At 46.0% G+C, this 17359-nt stretch overlaps 1 protein-coding gene across 2 annotated transcripts in view; it reads left to right on the plus strand.

Annotated features, from left to right (window-relative positions):
• The window catches only part of KIF5B (kinesin family member 5B), an 811383-nt gene that overhangs the window by 243396 nt on the left and 550628 nt on the right, over nucleotides 1-17359 (plus strand). For both annotated transcript variants that reach the window (XM_069211250.1, XM_069211252.1), the window contains exons 8-9: nucleotides 3119-3243; nucleotides 3435-3539. In XM_069211250.1, coding sequence (XP_069067351.1) covers nucleotides 3119-3243; nucleotides 3435-3539 — 230 coding nt within the window. The remainder of the gene's footprint in view (nucleotides 1-3118; nucleotides 3244-3434; nucleotides 3540-17359) is intronic.

Below are 17359 nucleotides of genomic sequence, written 5' to 3' on the forward strand. Positions count from 1 at the left end.
TGAGACACTATGGGAGGTGGGAGAGGGCTACAAACCATATACTAAAGTGGTGTAATATTGGAGATGCCCAACCTAAGTAAGTGTGTTAGAATATCTGGTGCTGGGGAGTAAGAAATTACCATAGGTAAATACCAGAAATCCCACTGGTGCCTGGGTACAGAGTTGATATCAAGCCAGGTGTCCCACAGGTTAACACAGGACCGTCGCGGTTGGATTTTTATGGATTCAGGACCCTTTCCACTGGACCCCTAGGCAACCAGTTGGCACAAAGAAGGCTGGATAGTGTCCCTACCTGTGGAATCCCAGAAGATTGGAGTACCTACACCAGGCAGACAAGGTGCATAGATGTGAAGTGATGTCAGAAACCTTCGGTGGAGTCAATGGAAGCCTTGATTGTCCAGCTGTTAGTGTGACCCGTGGACCAGGTCGGTGGAACCCAAGGGTGGATTCCGAATGTGAAGAACCTGAAAAAGAAAGGGACAATGTCCAGACCACCCAGAGATATCCAGGCAGTGCAGGTAGGCAGTGTGCATCCTCTTGGAAGTCAAGTTCCTGCAGGATGGTGAAGAAAGAAATCTAGCAGCTGAGTGCAGGGGATGCAGGAGTTATTTGGAGTCGCTCATGAGCTGTCCCACGTCTGTCACCGGATTACAGGAGGTTAGTGGCCAGCAGGACCACCAGCAAGCCTTGGCAAATGCATTTAGTTGTTGCAAGTAAGATTTCAGTTTTTTTGGGACCAGCAAGGTCCTAGTGACTAGACTATTGGAGAACAGTCAGGGCAGGCTTTCAGCAGGAAGGAAAGCCAGCCGGAGTCAGGGGAGCCCCCACGAGTTAGCCACTGGCAGCAGCCTGTGGCTTCTTGGGGCCTGAAGATCTCCTGGTGAAGAGTCAACAAGCCTCGGCAAGAACAACCATTGCGGTGCACATGTGTTCTGTTTCAGTGGCTGCATCCGGGGCCCACTGTCTCCCAAGTTGGTCAGAAGACAAGGGGGTCCAGGAGAGGATAACAGAACCACCACCTGTCTTGCAGAGCCTTTCAGTGTCCGTGGGACAGTAGAATCCACTAGTCAGTCGTTGTCTTCTTCAGGTGCCTGTGGATGCAGGGGAGTGACTCCTTCACTCCAAGGGAGATTCCTTCTTGCTTCTTGGATGCAAAGTCCTTGTGAACCTGGAGGATGCACAGCCGTGGATGTTGCAGAAATATTGCAGTAGCTGGAGAAACAATGTTGCAGTAGGAGCCCTCCCAACTGGATACAGTCTTGTTTCAGTTCCAGAAGCAGGCCAGCAGCGGTTCGAGAAGCCAGGAGCAGAAGATGTCTTGCAGAGATTTCCTTGTAGAGTTTTGCTCGACGAATCTGAGGACCCACCCTCTGGGGAGGCCTTAGGTAACCCTGAAAGGGGGTTGGTCACTCTCTGTAGTGACCCACCTATCGGACGGGTTCAGGGACGTCATCTACCTGGCCTGACCAGGCCTGACCTGTTCCCAGGGGCCTTGGACTACCTTGTTTCCAAGAAGGCAGAATCAACTGGCCACCAAACAGGGCTCTGTGCACCTCCCTAAGGAAGGAGCTGGACAGGGAGGTGGCCACTCCCCTGTCCTTTGTGTGGTTTCGTGCCAGAGCGGGAACCGGGCGTTCCTGCACTAGTGCAAACCGGTTTATGCAAGGAGGGTACTGAATGTGACCTTCAAAGCAGTCTGGTGGTGCTTGTAGTCCACCCCATCCCAGACACCTAGTTCTAAAGGATAGGGGGTCACACCTCCCTCCTACAGAAAACCATCTGTTCTGCCTTCCCTTATTCGAGTTACACTCAGCAGCACGAAGACATGACTGGGGTCTGCAGCAGCGTGGGTTGGCAGGCATACCCTGCAAACCTGTACAGGCAGAGCTGAGGAATCCTCTAAGGAACCTCCAGAGTACATGGTATCATGCATTAGCACTGGAATCAGTGTAGTTGCCTGATTCCAACATGTTTGATACCAAACATGCCTAGGTTTGGAGACACCATTATGTAGTTGGACCACTTGTGTTGGCCAATGTCCACTATATTCCTTAAGATGGCTTCCCCGCACTTATAAAGCCCAGGAATTGGAGTTTGGGGTTTGTAGGGGTACATCTGCTCTTGCAGGGGTACCCTTACACTTCGGAACATGCACCCTTCCCTTGGGCTGAAGGGCCTACCAGAGGGTTGATTCACAGTGTCCAAGTGCAGTGAACACGATATAAGGCAAGCCTTATATCTTAAGTGAGAGGGCCACGCACCATTTCACGCAGGCTGCAATGGCAGGCCTGCAGACACAGTTTGCATGTGCTCCTGTGGGTGGCATAATACATGCCTCAGCCCATGGGAGACCGCTGGCCTGCCAATGCCCTAGGTACCCTTAGTACCATTTACCAGGTACTTATATGGGTGCACCAGTATGCCAATTGTGAGGTGTAAAAGTTTACCAGCAACCAAGTTTACTGAAGAGAGCACAGACACTGGGATCCTGATTAGCAGGAACCCAGTGTACTGCAGCCTAAACACACTGACACCAGGCAAAAATTGAGGGTAACCATGTCAGAAAAATGCTACTTTTCTACACTTGTAAACAAGCATTATTGTTATCCGAGGTTATAACACTGGTCCTGGACTGGTTGATATGGATTAATGGTATTCACTGTGTCGTATTTGATCCCTAATTTCAAAGTCCTACCACCTAAAGTAAACTTTGACTGCTTGACATTGCTGCCCCTTGTTTAAGCTGTACGACATGAAGTAGTTCTTATGGGAAATAGGTATCAATAGTAAACCTACATAGTAAATTACCCATTCACTACTATTTTTTTCATATCATAACAGCTGGAAACCGCTTTAATAAATACAACTGTACAAGCACTATTCACCTTACAGTGTTTAAGTTGTGGATTGCGCAGCGATTATACTGTTAACCACTCTGGATAGTATTATGACCTCCTCCTTTTATTGAGCAAGGCCTTAAATTAATCCCCATCCAGAGTCAAAGGCATAGTCATATCCCAGAATGAAAACTTGGCGGTAAACATGATTAGAAATTATATTTGGGACAATCAGGAAAATAGCACTTTTCTCATGTGCCCTGTTCTTATTTCTCTTAAAGACATGAATGAACACAGCTCTCGAAGCCACAGCATATTTCTTATAAATGTAAAACAAGAAAACACGCAAACTGAACAGAAGTTGAGTGGGAAACTGTACTTGGTGGATTTAGCAGGAAGTGAAAAGGTAAGATTTTGGCAGTGTTACATGATTATACCTTTGTGTACTCGGATGCTACCTATGCAGCTGACTGTAAATGTGTCCTTGGAGATTTATTTTAAAGTGTATGCATTGTGTTTATTGAGGTTTTGGTTTGTGTGATTTTGCTAAAAAAAAAGCATCTCTCTGTACAGATTTTTTTATTTTATTTTATTTAGGTCAGTAAAACTGGAGCTGAAGGTGCTGTGTTGGATGAAGCAAAGAACATCAACAAGTCCTTGTCTTCTCTTGGAAATGTTATTTCTGCTTTGGCAGAGGGAAGCGTAAGTACTTAGTTATTCTATTAAAAGTATATTTTAAAAATGTCTCTATGTCATTGTGTAGTGCTTCATAGTTCTAATCCTGGAATGTGTAGTCAGTAGGGGATGTTAGTAATTCTGCATACCTACTCTTCATCAGCAGTTACCTAGTGTTTGTTGTTTTTCCCTCATGGACTCCTCTCCTTTAAGGTATTTCTGTGTTCGATGGCATGTGTAGCTGCAGATACACATGTTTGTGCATGCGTCTGCCATCTAGTGTTGGGCTCGGAGTGTTACAAGTTGTTTTTCTTTGAAGAAGTGTTTTTGAGTCACGGGATCGAGTGACGACTCCTCTTCGGCTCCGTTGTGCATGGGCATCGACTCCATGTTAGATTATTTTCTTTCCGCCATCGGGTTCGAATGTGTTTCCTTTCGCTCCAATAGTTCGATTCGGAAAAGCTTGAAAACTCTTTATTTCTCGTCGGTATTGTTTTGATCTCTTTACACCTTCTATTGACACTTCGGGACCGTCGAATCAAACCTGTTTACTCGCCCTTCGTGGCGCTCGGGCCACGTCGGGCCGACCACGTGGAAGCCTCATGGACCAGACTCCATTCCAATTCTGTCCTCGGTGCCACGCTAAGTTCTCTTATACGTACCAACATCTCGTCTGTAATCTCTGCCTTTCCCCCAGACCATCTGGAAGAAAATTGCGAGGTCTGCAGGTCCTTCCGGTCCAAGAAGACGCTTCGAGACAGAAGAGCACGGAGACTCGAGATGTCATCCAAAAGCACCGAACATCTCGACGTCGAAGGGGAAGAGATCATGCAGACCGCTGTCTCCGTTTGAGGATCTGACTCTGAGCAGGAATCCGAGGAGGACAGACCGGTCACGGCAGGACAGCACGTGAGTACGCCTGCCCCTGTCCCATCCAAGCGGAAACATAAGGCCTTGGGGACGCCACTGTCTGAAGGCCATGGCTTGACTCGAAGAAAGACCTTTGGTGACCAACCCACAAGTTTGGCACCAAAAAAAGCCACTCCTCCAAAGCCATCGGACTCTGGTCTAAGCTCCGTTTCCGAACCGATCAAACACTGCTCTTCCGAGTCGAAATCTCTAAAATCTTTTTCAGAACTGAGACCATCTTCGAATCCATCTTTTTCGATCCCGAAAAAGCCAGTTTCAGAGCTAAAAAAACTGGCTTACACTGAGGAGCATGGACTTTCAAAAGCACTTAAAGAAAGCCAAAAATCTACTGAGGAGGACTCACAAATGCAGCCCATCATAGAACAAATGGATGAAAGGCAAGCCAGTATTCATATCCACAAAGAAACTAGCAGAATTTTAACTGCACCTCCTCCAAAACCAAAGAGGAAATTAGCCTTTCAGGAGGAATTGGACACTGCACAGCCTCCAGCTAAAGTGCCAAGAACAAAGGAGAGACCTCCACTTCCTCAATTTTCTCCTTCTCAGTCTCCTCCTCACTCTCCACATATCTCTCCTCCTACCAGCCCTGCACCTATGCAGTCACCATCACATTCATTTGATTCACAGCACGACAATATAGATCCATGGGATCTTTATGATACATATCCCATTCCTGATAACGACCCAGACTGCTATCCCTCAAAGCCTTCACCACCTGAAGATAGTACAGGGTACAATCAAGCTAGGGCTGCAGCATACCATAGTGTCACCAGGCACACTGAACAGTTGGAGGACGATTTTTTATTTAATACACTCTCCTCCAAGCACACAACATACCAGTCGCAACCTATGCTCCCAGGCATGCTAAAGCATACTGATCAAATTTTTAGCGAGCCTGTCAAAGCGAGAATAACAACTCCCAGGGTAGAGAAGAGATACTAGACCCCTCCCTCAGATCCTGTGTATATAACTCAGCAACTCCCTCCAGACTCAGTAGTAGTAAGCGCTGCTAGGAAGAGGGCAAACTCGCAGTCGTCAGGTGATGCACCCCCACCAGACAAAGAGAGGAGAAAATTTGATGCTGCAGGGAAGAGAGTGGCATCCCAGGCAGCTAACCAATGGAGAATAGCCAACTCACAGGCGTTGTTGGCTAGATACGATAGGGCACATTGGGATGAGATGAAAGATATAATTCAGCATCTCCCCAAGGAACATCAAAAGAGGGCACAGCAGATAGTAGAGGAAGGGCAATCCATCTCCAATAACCAAATGAGGTCTGCCCTAGACTCAGCAGACACAGCTGCCAGGAACGTCAACACTGCTGTAACAATCAGGAGGCACTCATGGCTCAGGTCCTCCGGGTTCAAACCTGAAATTCAACAAGCGGTGTTGAATATGCAATTCAATAAAAAAAATAAAAAAAACATTCGGCCCAGAGGTGGATACTGCAATTGAAAAATTGACACCGCAAACGCCATAGGTGCGCTATACACCACACAATACAGGGGATCCTTTTGAAACCCCAGTTTAGAGGTGGATTTAGGCCCCAGAGTGCAGATCTGTCCACATCACAGCCAAAATCTCCCTACCAACCTCAATATCAAAGAGGTAGTTTCATAGGTTATAGAGGCCAGTACCCCAGAGGCAGGGGAAAATATCAGACATCAAAACAAGCCTCACAAGGTAAACAGTGACTTGAACCATTCTTTTCCAATTCACACCTCCCCTATAGGGGGAAGACTGCAAAAGTTCCACAACAATTGGCTACACATTACCACAGACAACTGGGTATTATCAATTATCCACAATGGCTATTGCCTAGAATTGATACAAACTCCACCAAACATTCCATCAAAACCACACAGGCTATCCACAGACCATGTCACTCTGTTACAGGAAGAGGTCAAATCTCTATTACTCGAACAAGCAATAGAACCCGTCACACAACATCAAGTAGGAACAGGAGTTTACTCACTGTATTTCCTCATTCCCAAAAAGGATGGCACCTTAAGGCCAATATTAGATCTCAGAACCCTCAATCTTTACATTCTGCCGGAACACTTTCATATGGTAACACTACAGGATGTTATCCCATTACTTCAGCAACACGATTTCATGGCAACATTAGACCTCAAAGATGCGTATTTTCACATACCCATCCATCCTGCGCACAGAAAATATTTCAGGTTTGTCATTCAAGGAAAGCACTGTCAGTTCAAAGTGTTACCCTTTGGAATAACAACAGCTCCAAGGGTATTCACAAAGTGCCTAGCTGTAGTCGTAGCCTACCTAAGAAGACAACACATACATGTCTTTCCATATCTAGACGATTGGTTAATAAAATCAAATAGTCATATGCAGTGGCAAAACCTTGCGCATTATTTAATAGAAACCCTGCACACGCTAGGGTTCTCAATAAGCTACCAAAAGTCACAACTACAGCCTGCGCAAATACAACAGTATTTAGGGGCAATACTAAAAACTCAAAAAGCGCTTGCAAGTCCAAATACGCAGAGAATACAAGCATTCCACAATATATTAGCACAAATACAGGCAGGTCAACAATACACTGTCAAATTTTCATGAGACTATTAGGTATGATGGCATCATGTATTGCAATTGTTCCACATGCAAGACTAAACATGCAGCCCTTGCAACAGTGCCTTGCACAACAATGGTCACAAGCACAGGGTCAACTTCAAGATCTGGTGTTGATAGACCGCCAAACATACATGTCCCTTCAGTGGTGGAATTCCACACATCTAAACAAAGGGTGGCCGTTTCAAGACCCTGTGCCTCAGACCATAGTTACAACAGATGCATCAATGATTGGCTGGGGAGCTCACCTCAACAATCACAACATTCAAGGACAATGGGATTCACAACACAAACAGCTACACATAAATCACTTAGAGCTGTTCGCTGTCTTCCTAACACTAAAAGCTTTTCAACCCCTTTTAGTCCACAAACACATTCTTGTCAAGACAGACAATATGACAACAATGTAATATCTAAACAAACAGGGGGGGCACACTCGTCACAACTATGCCTCCTAGCACAAACAATTTGGCATTGGGCAGTTCACAACAACATTCGCCTGATAGCGCAATATATACCAGGCATTCACAATCAGTTAGCCGACAAGCTCAGTCGAGATCACCAGCAAACTCACGAGTGGGAAATACATACCCAGATTCTACAAGATTACTTCTACCGCTGTGGAACACCAGACATAGATCTGTTTGCAACAAAATGCAAAATGCCAAAACTTCGCATCCAGGTACCCACACCCTCAGTCCAAGGGCAATGCTCTATGGATCAGTTCGTCAGGGATATTTGCTTACGCTTTTCCCCCTCTCCCACTCATTCCTTTCCTAGTCAACAAACTGAGTCAAAACAAACTCAGACTAATACTCATAGCACCAACGTGGGCTCGCCAACCGTGGTACACCACACTGTTGGACTTCTCAGTAGTACCTCACATCAAACTCCCAAAGAGACCAGATCTGTTAACACAACGCAAACAACAGATCAGACACCCCAATCCAGCATCGCTCAACCTAGCAATCTGGCTCCTGAAGTCTTAGAATTTGGCTATCTAAACCTTTCAAATAAGTGTATTGAAGTCATTAAACAGGCAATTAAACTGACAACAAGGCATTGTTATGCTAATAAATGGAAAAGGTTTGTTTTCTACTGCCAAGCAAACCAAATCACACCGTAGAAAACATTGTGAGTTACTTACTACACCAACAAAAAGCAAATCTCGCTTTTTCTTCCATCAAAATTCATATCACTGCAATCTCTGCTTACCTGCAGATTAAACATACAAAGTCACTTTTTAGAATCCCAGTTATTAAGGCCTTTATGGAGGGACTAAAAAGGATCATACCTCCAAGAACCCCACCAGTACCCTCGTGGAATCTTAATATTGTACTTACACGACTCATGGGCCCACCTTTTGAACCCATGCTTTCTTGCCAAATCCAATTCTTGACTTGGAAGGTAGCATTTCTAATAGCCATCACTTCACTGCGAAGAGTTGGCGAAATACAGGCGTTCACTATCGAAGAACCATTTATACAAGTACACAAACATAAAGTGGTTCTCTGCACAAATCCAAAATTTCTGCCAAAAGTCATTTCACCGTTTCATCTAAACCAAACTGTAGAGCTCCCCGTCTTCTTCCAACAGCCAGACTCAGTAGCAGAAAGAGCACTGCATACATTAGACATAAAGAGAGCGCTAATGTATTACATAGACAGAACAAAATAATTTCGTAAAACTAAGCAATTGTTCGTTGCTTTACAAAAACCCCATGCTGGTAACCCTATATCCAAACAGGGCATAGCCACTTGGATAGTCAAATGCATACAGACCTGTTACCTCAAAGCTAAAAGAGAGTTACCCATTACACCAAAGGAACACTCCACTAGAAAGAAAGGAGCAACAATGGCCTTTCTAGGTAACATACCAATGCCAGAGATTTGTAAGGCAGCCACTGGGTCTACACCTCATAGGTTTACCAAACATTACTGTGCAGATGTGTTAGCAACACAACAAGCTACAGTAGGACAGGCTGTACTAAGAACATTATGTTCGATGGCATCTGTCGCTGTAGATACGCATGTTTTGCATAGCTCGCCATCTGGTGTTGGGCCGGAGTGTTACAAGTTGTTTTTCTTCGAAGAAGTCTTTCGAGTCACGGGACCGAGTGACTCCTCCTTTTGTCTCCATTGCGCATGGGCGTCGACTCCATCTTCGATTGTTTTTTTTCCGCCATCGGGTTCGGACGTGTTCCTGTCGCTCTGAGTTTCGGAACGGAAAGATAGCTAATTTCGGAAGATTTTCGTCGGTATTGTTGCGTTCGGGATCGGGGTAGTTAGATTCAACACCGCGTCTAAGATCGAAGAGCTCCGGTGCCCTTCGGGGTAATTTTTTCGATCCCCCGTCGGGGCCTGGTCGGCCCGACCGCGTGCAGAAGAACGCCGATGGAACGGACCCCGTTCCATTTCTGTCCCAAATGCCACAATAAATACCCCTATACAGACCAACACTTGGTCTGCAACCTGTGCCTGTCACCTGAGCACAGTGAAGACACCTGCGAGGCCTGTCGTGCGTTCCGGTCCCGAAAAACACTCCGAGACCGTCGAGCCAGAAGACTTCAGATGGCGTCCGCGCCGACAGCCCACCGGGAGTTCGAGGAACAAGAAGAGGAGGGAACCTTTTCGATCCAAGAATCGGACTCCGAAGGATTAGACGATACACAAACCGTGAGTAAGACGTCGAAAACCACTCAGAAGAAGATTTACAAGGCCCAGGGGACGCCACTGCCACCAGGCCATGGCTCGACCCATAAATTCGGTGACCGACCGTCGGCACCGAAAAAGGCCCAAACAGTGCCGAGATCGTCCGACTCCGGTCGAGACACCGACACGCAGCCTTCTCGGGACCGAGAAAGTGCTGGAGACAAGCATCGACACCGAGATACCGGTGTAGACACGGCTCGACGCCGAGACAGCGGCACCGAAGAAGATCGACGCCGAGAGGTTTCGGCCCCGAAAAAGAAAAAAGTCACCTCGGAGCCGAAAAAAGATGCAGACAGGGTTTCGGTGCCAAAACAAACTGCAACCGACCCAGTTTCAGGCTCTTATACAGAAGAGCACTCGCTAACCTCCCAAATGCAAAAGCATAGGTTTGAGGAAGAGCTACACTCAACTGATGTAGACCATACGCAAAAGCGTATTTTCATACAGCAGGGGACAGGAAAAATAAGCACCCTTCCCCCTATTAGAAGAAAGAGAAGATTGGAGTTCCAAACTGAACAAACACCACAAACAAAAGTGGTGAAAAAAGTTACCCCACCACCCTCTCCTCTACCTGTGATTAACGTCTCACCAGCACACACTCCATCACATTCCCCAGCTCACACCACCATGAGCCAGGGTGACCAAGATCAAGACGCATGGGACTTATACGACGCCCCAGTGTCAGATAACAGTCCGGAGGCATACCCTACGAAGCCATCTCCACCAGAGGACAGCACTGCGTATTCTCAAGTGGTGGCTAGAGCAGCACAATTTCACAATGTAAGCCTCCACTCAGAACAGGTCGAGGATGACTTTTTATTCAACACACTCTCCTCCACCCACAGCTCCTACCAAAGCCTGCCTATGCTCCCTGGTATGCTCCGGCACGCAAAAGAAATCTTTAAGGAGCCGGTCAAAAGTAGGGCAATCACACCAAGAGTGGAAAAAAAGTATAAGGCGCCTCCTACAGACCCGGCTTTCATCACTACACAGCTGCCACCAGACTCTGTCGTTGTAGGAGCAGCTAGGAAAAGGGCCAACTCCCACACATCTGGAGATGCACCGCCCCCAGATAAAGAAAGCCGCAAGTTCGATGCAGCTGGTAAGAGAGTCGCAGCACAAGCTGCAAACCAGTGGCGCATCGCTAACTCCCAGGCACTACTTGCGCGCTATGACAGAGCCCATTGGGATGAGATGCAACATCTCATTGACCATCTGCCCAAGGACCTACAAAATAGGGCAAAACAAGTGGTTGAGGAGGGACAGACCATTTCCAACAACCAAATCCGCTCCTCCATGGCCGCTGCAGATACAGCTGCACGGACAATTAATACATCTGTAACTATCAGAAGGCATGCATGGCTCCGAACGTCTGGATTTAAACCAGAGATTCAGCAAGCAGTTCTCAATATGCCTGTTAACGAAAAAGAGCTTTTCGGTCCAGAAGTGGACACAGCGATTGAGAAACTCAAAAAAGACACGGACACTGCTAAAGCCATGGGCGCACTCTACTCCCCGCAGAGCAGAGGGAATTACAGCACATTCCGTAAAACACCCTTTAGAGGGGGGTTTCGGGGTCAGAGCACACAAGCCAGCACCTCACAGGCAACACCGTCCAGTTACCAGGGACAGTACAGAGGAGGTTTTCGGGGACAATATAGAGGAGGGCAATTCCCTAGGAATAGAGGAAAATTTCAAAGCCCCAAAACCCCTACTACTAAACAGTGACTCACATGTCACTCACCCCCTCCACACAACACCAGTGGGGGGAAGAATAAGTCATTATTACAAAGCATGGGAGGAAATCACTACAGACACTTGGGTTCTAGCAATTATCCAACATGGTTATTGCATAGAATTTCTACAATTCCCTCCAAACATACCACCAAAAGCACAAAATTTGACAAAACATCATTCCAATCTCCTGGAGATAGAAGTGCAGGCACTATTGCAAAAGAATGCAATCGAATTAGTGCCAAACACACAAATAAACACAGGAGTTTACTCACTGTACTTTCTGATACCAAAGAAGGACAAAACGCTGAGACCAATCCTAGACCTCAGAATAGTGAACACATTCATCAAATCAGACCACTTTCACATGGTCACACTACAAGAAGTATTACCATTGCTAAAACTACACGACTACATGACAACTTTAGACCTCAAGGACGCGTATTTCCATATACCAATACACCCATCGCACAGGAAATACCTAAGGTTTGTATTCAAAGGAATACATTACCAATTCAAGGTACTGCCTTTCGGATTAACAACCGCACCAAGAGTCTTTACCAAATGTCTAGCGGTAGTCGCTGCACACATCTGAAGGCAGCAAATACATGTGTTCCCATATCTAGACGACTGGCTAATCAAGGCCCATTCGTTAATAGAGTGCTCAAATCACACAAATCAGATCATACAAACCCTCTTCAAACTAGGGTTCACCGTCAACTTCACGAAATCCAACATTCTGCCGTGCAAGGTACAACAATACCTAGGAGCCATAATAGACACAACAAAAGGAGTAGCCACTCCAAGTCCCCAAAGAATTCAAAATTTCAACACCATCATACAACGCATGTATCCAACACAAAAGATACAAGCAAAGATGATATTACAACTCCTAGGCATGATGTCTTCATGCATAGCCATTGTCCCAAACGCAAGACTGCACATGAGGCCCTTACAACAGTGCCTAGCATCACAGTGGTCTCAAGCACAGGGTCATCTTCTAGATCTGGTGTTAATAGACCGCCAAACTTACCTCTCGCTTCTGTGGTGGAACAACATAAATTTAAACAAAGGGCGGCCTTTCCAAGACCCAGTGCCACAATACGTAATAACAACAGATGCTTCCATGACAGGGTGGGGAGCACACCTCGATCAACACAGCATACAAGGACAATGGAACGTACATCAAACAAAACTGCATATAAATCACCTAGAACTTCTAGCAGTTTTTCAAGCACTAAAAGCTTTCCAACCAATAATAGTTCACAAATACATTCTCGTCAAGACAGACAACATGACAACAATGTATTATCTAAACAAGCAAGGGGGGACGCACTCCACGCAGTTAAGCCTGCTAGCACAAAAAATTTGGCGTTGGGCAATTCACAACCAAATTCGCCTAATAGCACAATTTATACCAGGGATCCAAAATCAACTCGCAGACAATCTCTCTCGAGATCACCAACAGGTCCACGAATGGGAAATTCACCCCCAAATTCTGAACACCTATTTCAAACTCTGGGGAACACCTCAAATAGACTTGTTTGCGACGAAGGAGAACGCAAAATGCCACAACTTCGCATCCAGATACCCACACAAACAGTCCCAAGGCAATGCCCTATGGATGAACTGGTCAGGGATATTTGCTTACGCTTTTCCTCCTCTCCCTCTCCTTCCTTACCTGTTCAACAAACTCAGTCAAAACAAACTCAAACTCATATTAATAGCACCAACTTGGGCAAGGCAACCCTGGTACACAACGCTGCTAGACCTATCAGTAGTACCCTACATCAAATTGCCCAACAGGCCAGATCTGTTGACACAACACAACCAAAAGATCAGACACCCAGATCCAGCATCGCTGAATCTAGCAATCTGGCTCCTGAAATCCTAGAATTCGGGCACTTACAACTTACCCAAGAATGTATGGAAGTCATAAAGCAAGCCAGAAGGCCATCCACCAGGCACTGCTATGCAAGTAAATGGAAGAGGTTTGTTTGCTACTGCCATATTAATCAAATACAACCATTACACACAACTCCAGAACATGTAGTGGGTTACTTGCTTCACTTACAAAAATCTAACCTGGCTTTCTCTTCCATTAAAATACACCTTGCAGCAATATCTGCATACCTGCAGACTACCTATTCAACTTCCCTATATAAGATACCAGTCATTAAAGCATTCATGGAGGGCCTTAGGAGAATTATACCACCAAGAACACCACCTGTTCCTTCATGGAACCTAAATGTTGTCCTAACTAGACTTATGTGTCCACCTTTTGAACCCATGCACTCCTGCGAAATACAGTTCCTAACCTGGAAGGTTGCATTTCTCATCGCCATTACTTCCCTAAGAAGAGTAAGCGAGATTCAGGCGTTTACAATACAAGAACCTTTTATACAACTACACAAGAATAAGGTCGTCCTAAGGACTAATCCTAAATTTTTGCCAAAGGTTATTTCACCGTTCCATCTAAATCAAACAGTGGAACTTCCAGTGTTCTTTCCACAACCAGATACCGTAGCTGAAAGGGCACTACATACATTAGATGTCAAAAGAGCATTAATGTATTACATTGACAGAACAAAGAACATCAGAAAGACTAAACAACTATTTATTGCATTTCAAAAACCTCATGCAGGAAACCCAATATCAAAACAAGGTATAGCCAGATGGATAGTTAAATGCATCCAAATCTGCTACCTTAAAGCTAAACGACAGCTGCCTATTACACCAAGGGCACACTCAACCAGAAAGAAAGGTGCTACCATGGCCTTTCTAGGAAACATCCCAATGCAAGAAATATGTAAGGCAGCCACATGGTCTACGCCTCACACATTCACCAAGCACTACTGTGTAGACGTGTTATCCGCACAACAAGCCACAGTAGGTCAAGCTGTATTAAGAACATTATTTCAGACTACTTCCACTCCTACAGGCTGATCCACCGCTTTTGGGGAGATAACTGCTTACTAGTCTATGCAAAACATGCGTATCTACAGCGACAGATGCCATCGAACTGAAAATGTCACTTACCCAGTGTACATCTGTTCGTGGCATCAGTCGCTGTAGATTCGCATGTGCCCACCCGCCTCCCCGGGAGCCTGTAGCAGTTTGGAAGTTACCTTCAACTATTTGTATATGTATCATCTCAACCTTAAATAGGTACATACTTAGTCACTCCATTGCATGGGCACTATTACTACAATTCAACTCCTACCTCACCCTCTGCGGGGAAAAACAATCGAAGATGGAGTCGACGCCCATGCGCAATGGAGACAAAAGGAGGAGTCACTCGGTCCCGTGACTCGAAAGACTTCTTCGAAGAAAACCAACTTGTAACACTCTGGCCCAACACCAGATGGCGAGCTATGCAAAACATGCGAATCTACAGCGACTGATGCCACGAACAGATGTACACTAGGTAAGTGACATTTTCATTAAAACGGCTTCAACTCCTACAGGCTGACCATCGCTTTGGGGATGATTACTGCTTTGTAGTCTGTGCACAGCATGTGTATCTGCAGCTACACATGCCATTGAATGGAAAATGTCACTTACCCAGTGTACATCTGTTCGTGGCATGTTTCGCTGCAGATTCACATGCGCCATCCCACCTCCCCGGGAGCCTGTAGACGTTAAGTTGCAATTAAAAATTGTATATATGTAAATAAGCATTCCTTTAGCACAAACTATGTACATACATTTCTGATGGATACAACTACCTGTGGATTCCTCACCTAATGAATACTCCCATGGCGCCAGCATTCGACGGAAATCTTCTTCCTAGTCTCTGCACGTCGACGAGGACGTCACTCTAGCCCACGCGACGCCGTCTGACGTCATACAGGCAATCAGAGGTCCTCGACGACGTGCCGACGTCAGTTCCCTTTTTTCCGTGCTTTCGAAATGGTTATCTTCGAGGGAGCAACTGTTACTTTTGTGGTTACAGTGTATTTTTTGCTGCGTAGTCCTTCGCTGCAGTAATAATGTCGCAGAGAAAGTCGGGTTTTAAGCCTTGTCGTGAGTGTGGGGGCAAGATGTCAGTTACGGATCCTCACTCCGACTGTCTTTGGTGTTTAAGCTCCGACCACGACGTCTCGACTTGCGATTCATGTCAGCACATGAATCCAAAGGCCCTCAAGGAACGTGACTTGGTCCCGTGACTCGAGAAGACTGCTTCGAAGAAAAACAACTTGTAACACTCCGAGCCCAACACTAGATGGCAGGAACAGTGCACAGCATGTGAATCTGCAGCAGAACATGCCACGAACAGATGTACACTGGGTAAGTGACATTTTCCATTTACCATTCCATTAGCATGGACATCTCTTTTCTTCATACTCTATCACTCCTACCTTAACCTCTGCGGGAAAACAATCTAAGATGGAGTCGATGCCCATGCACAATGGAGCCGAAGAGGAGGAGTCACTCGATCCCGTGACTCGAAAACACTTCTTTGAAGAAAAACAACTTGTAACACTCCGGGCCCAATACTAGATGGCAGGAATAATGCTCAGCATGTGAATCTGCAGCGGAACATGCCACGAACAGAAGTACACTGGGTGACATTTTCCATTTTTCCCTAACTTGCAGAAATGAAGGCAGGTGTGTGACGGTTCAGTATCGTCAAGATCTCTTGGAGCTTCTATTGACAAACTGCCATTTGGCCTGCCTTTGTGTCATTGAGGTACTATAGTAACCTATAGACAGGAGCCACTTAAATTTGGTCTCTATAGGAGTGCTTAGCTTAAGATGTATTCCTCCCTGTCTTTCTCCCTGTGGGCTTGTTGCAAGATATAGTTGACCCCCGAGGTGACGTGTAGGACTACAAGGCTATAGCCTCCGAGTGGTTGGGTTAGTGCTGGCTCTTTTTGTAGCCTGTTGTTGATGAGTAGACATTCTGAAAGAGACTTCTAACCACAGATTCTTTACCTTAGAATGTTCCCTAGGCTTCAGACTGGAATTCATAAGAAGTACCTCTGCACGCCAGTAGATGGCCCAGGCTGCTCTGCGTCAGTGTTGTACACACTGGATGTGACGCCCAGTGCCTATATATGCACCACCACACCGGTGGGCTGACACCAATTCCTTTTATTATTTTTTTGTCACAACACTCATGGTTCCGGAGAGTTACCTAGGCCACATTTTGGCCAACTTTTTCTTGACTTTTTTCAAGTTTTTTTTCCACATTGTTTCCAGTGTGCTTAGGGTATGTGCCTCTCCAAAACCTACAGGTTTTAAACCTTGCAGGAAATGTCAAAAACAATATCAGTGAATGAACCTCACTAAGTCTGCCAGTGGTGCTTGAGGTTGAGCCACAAATCAAAGACTTGACCCCATTGCCTTCTGATATATCCATAGGCAATTCGGGAGAGGGCGATGCAAATCCTTGTGGCGCAGCACTAGAAAAAACTGAAACACTCCTGCTGTCTAGGACAGTTGCAGTCCAGTCCTGAGAAGGTTCCCGGGTCTGATCCCAGAGTCGGTCCCGTGATGGCTGGTTTTCAAAGCAGACTTCGGGTATGTCTAAAAAGAAGTCTTCGGTAAAACATTGCTCACCTTTGTTGTGTAATTCCAAGTCCCCATGTGCCTCTAGGCCCTTTCTTGCACTTCACCTGCTGAGCCACTTCGTCTCCATACCTCCTGGGGTTTTCTTGCCCCGGATCCACTCTTGCTCAGTTTTGTGAGTTCTTTTAGGCAATGGCCCACATCTTTGAGGAACCAACTCATTCTGATGAACCCTCTGGCCCCAAGGAGCCAATAGGTGCTCCAACCAGATTACTGTTGGCAGGCCCTCCCCGCTAATCGACTAGACCCTCTGGATCTGTTCATGAATCTGGGCCGGACCCAATTTTGGCTCCACAACCC

The sequence above is a fragment of the Pleurodeles waltl genome, chromosome 10 (genome assembly GCF_031143425.1).
Source record: "Pleurodeles waltl isolate 20211129_DDA chromosome 10, aPleWal1.hap1.20221129, whole genome shotgun sequence".
Classification (NCBI taxonomy): domain Eukaryota; kingdom Metazoa; phylum Chordata; class Amphibia; order Caudata; family Salamandridae; genus Pleurodeles; species Pleurodeles waltl.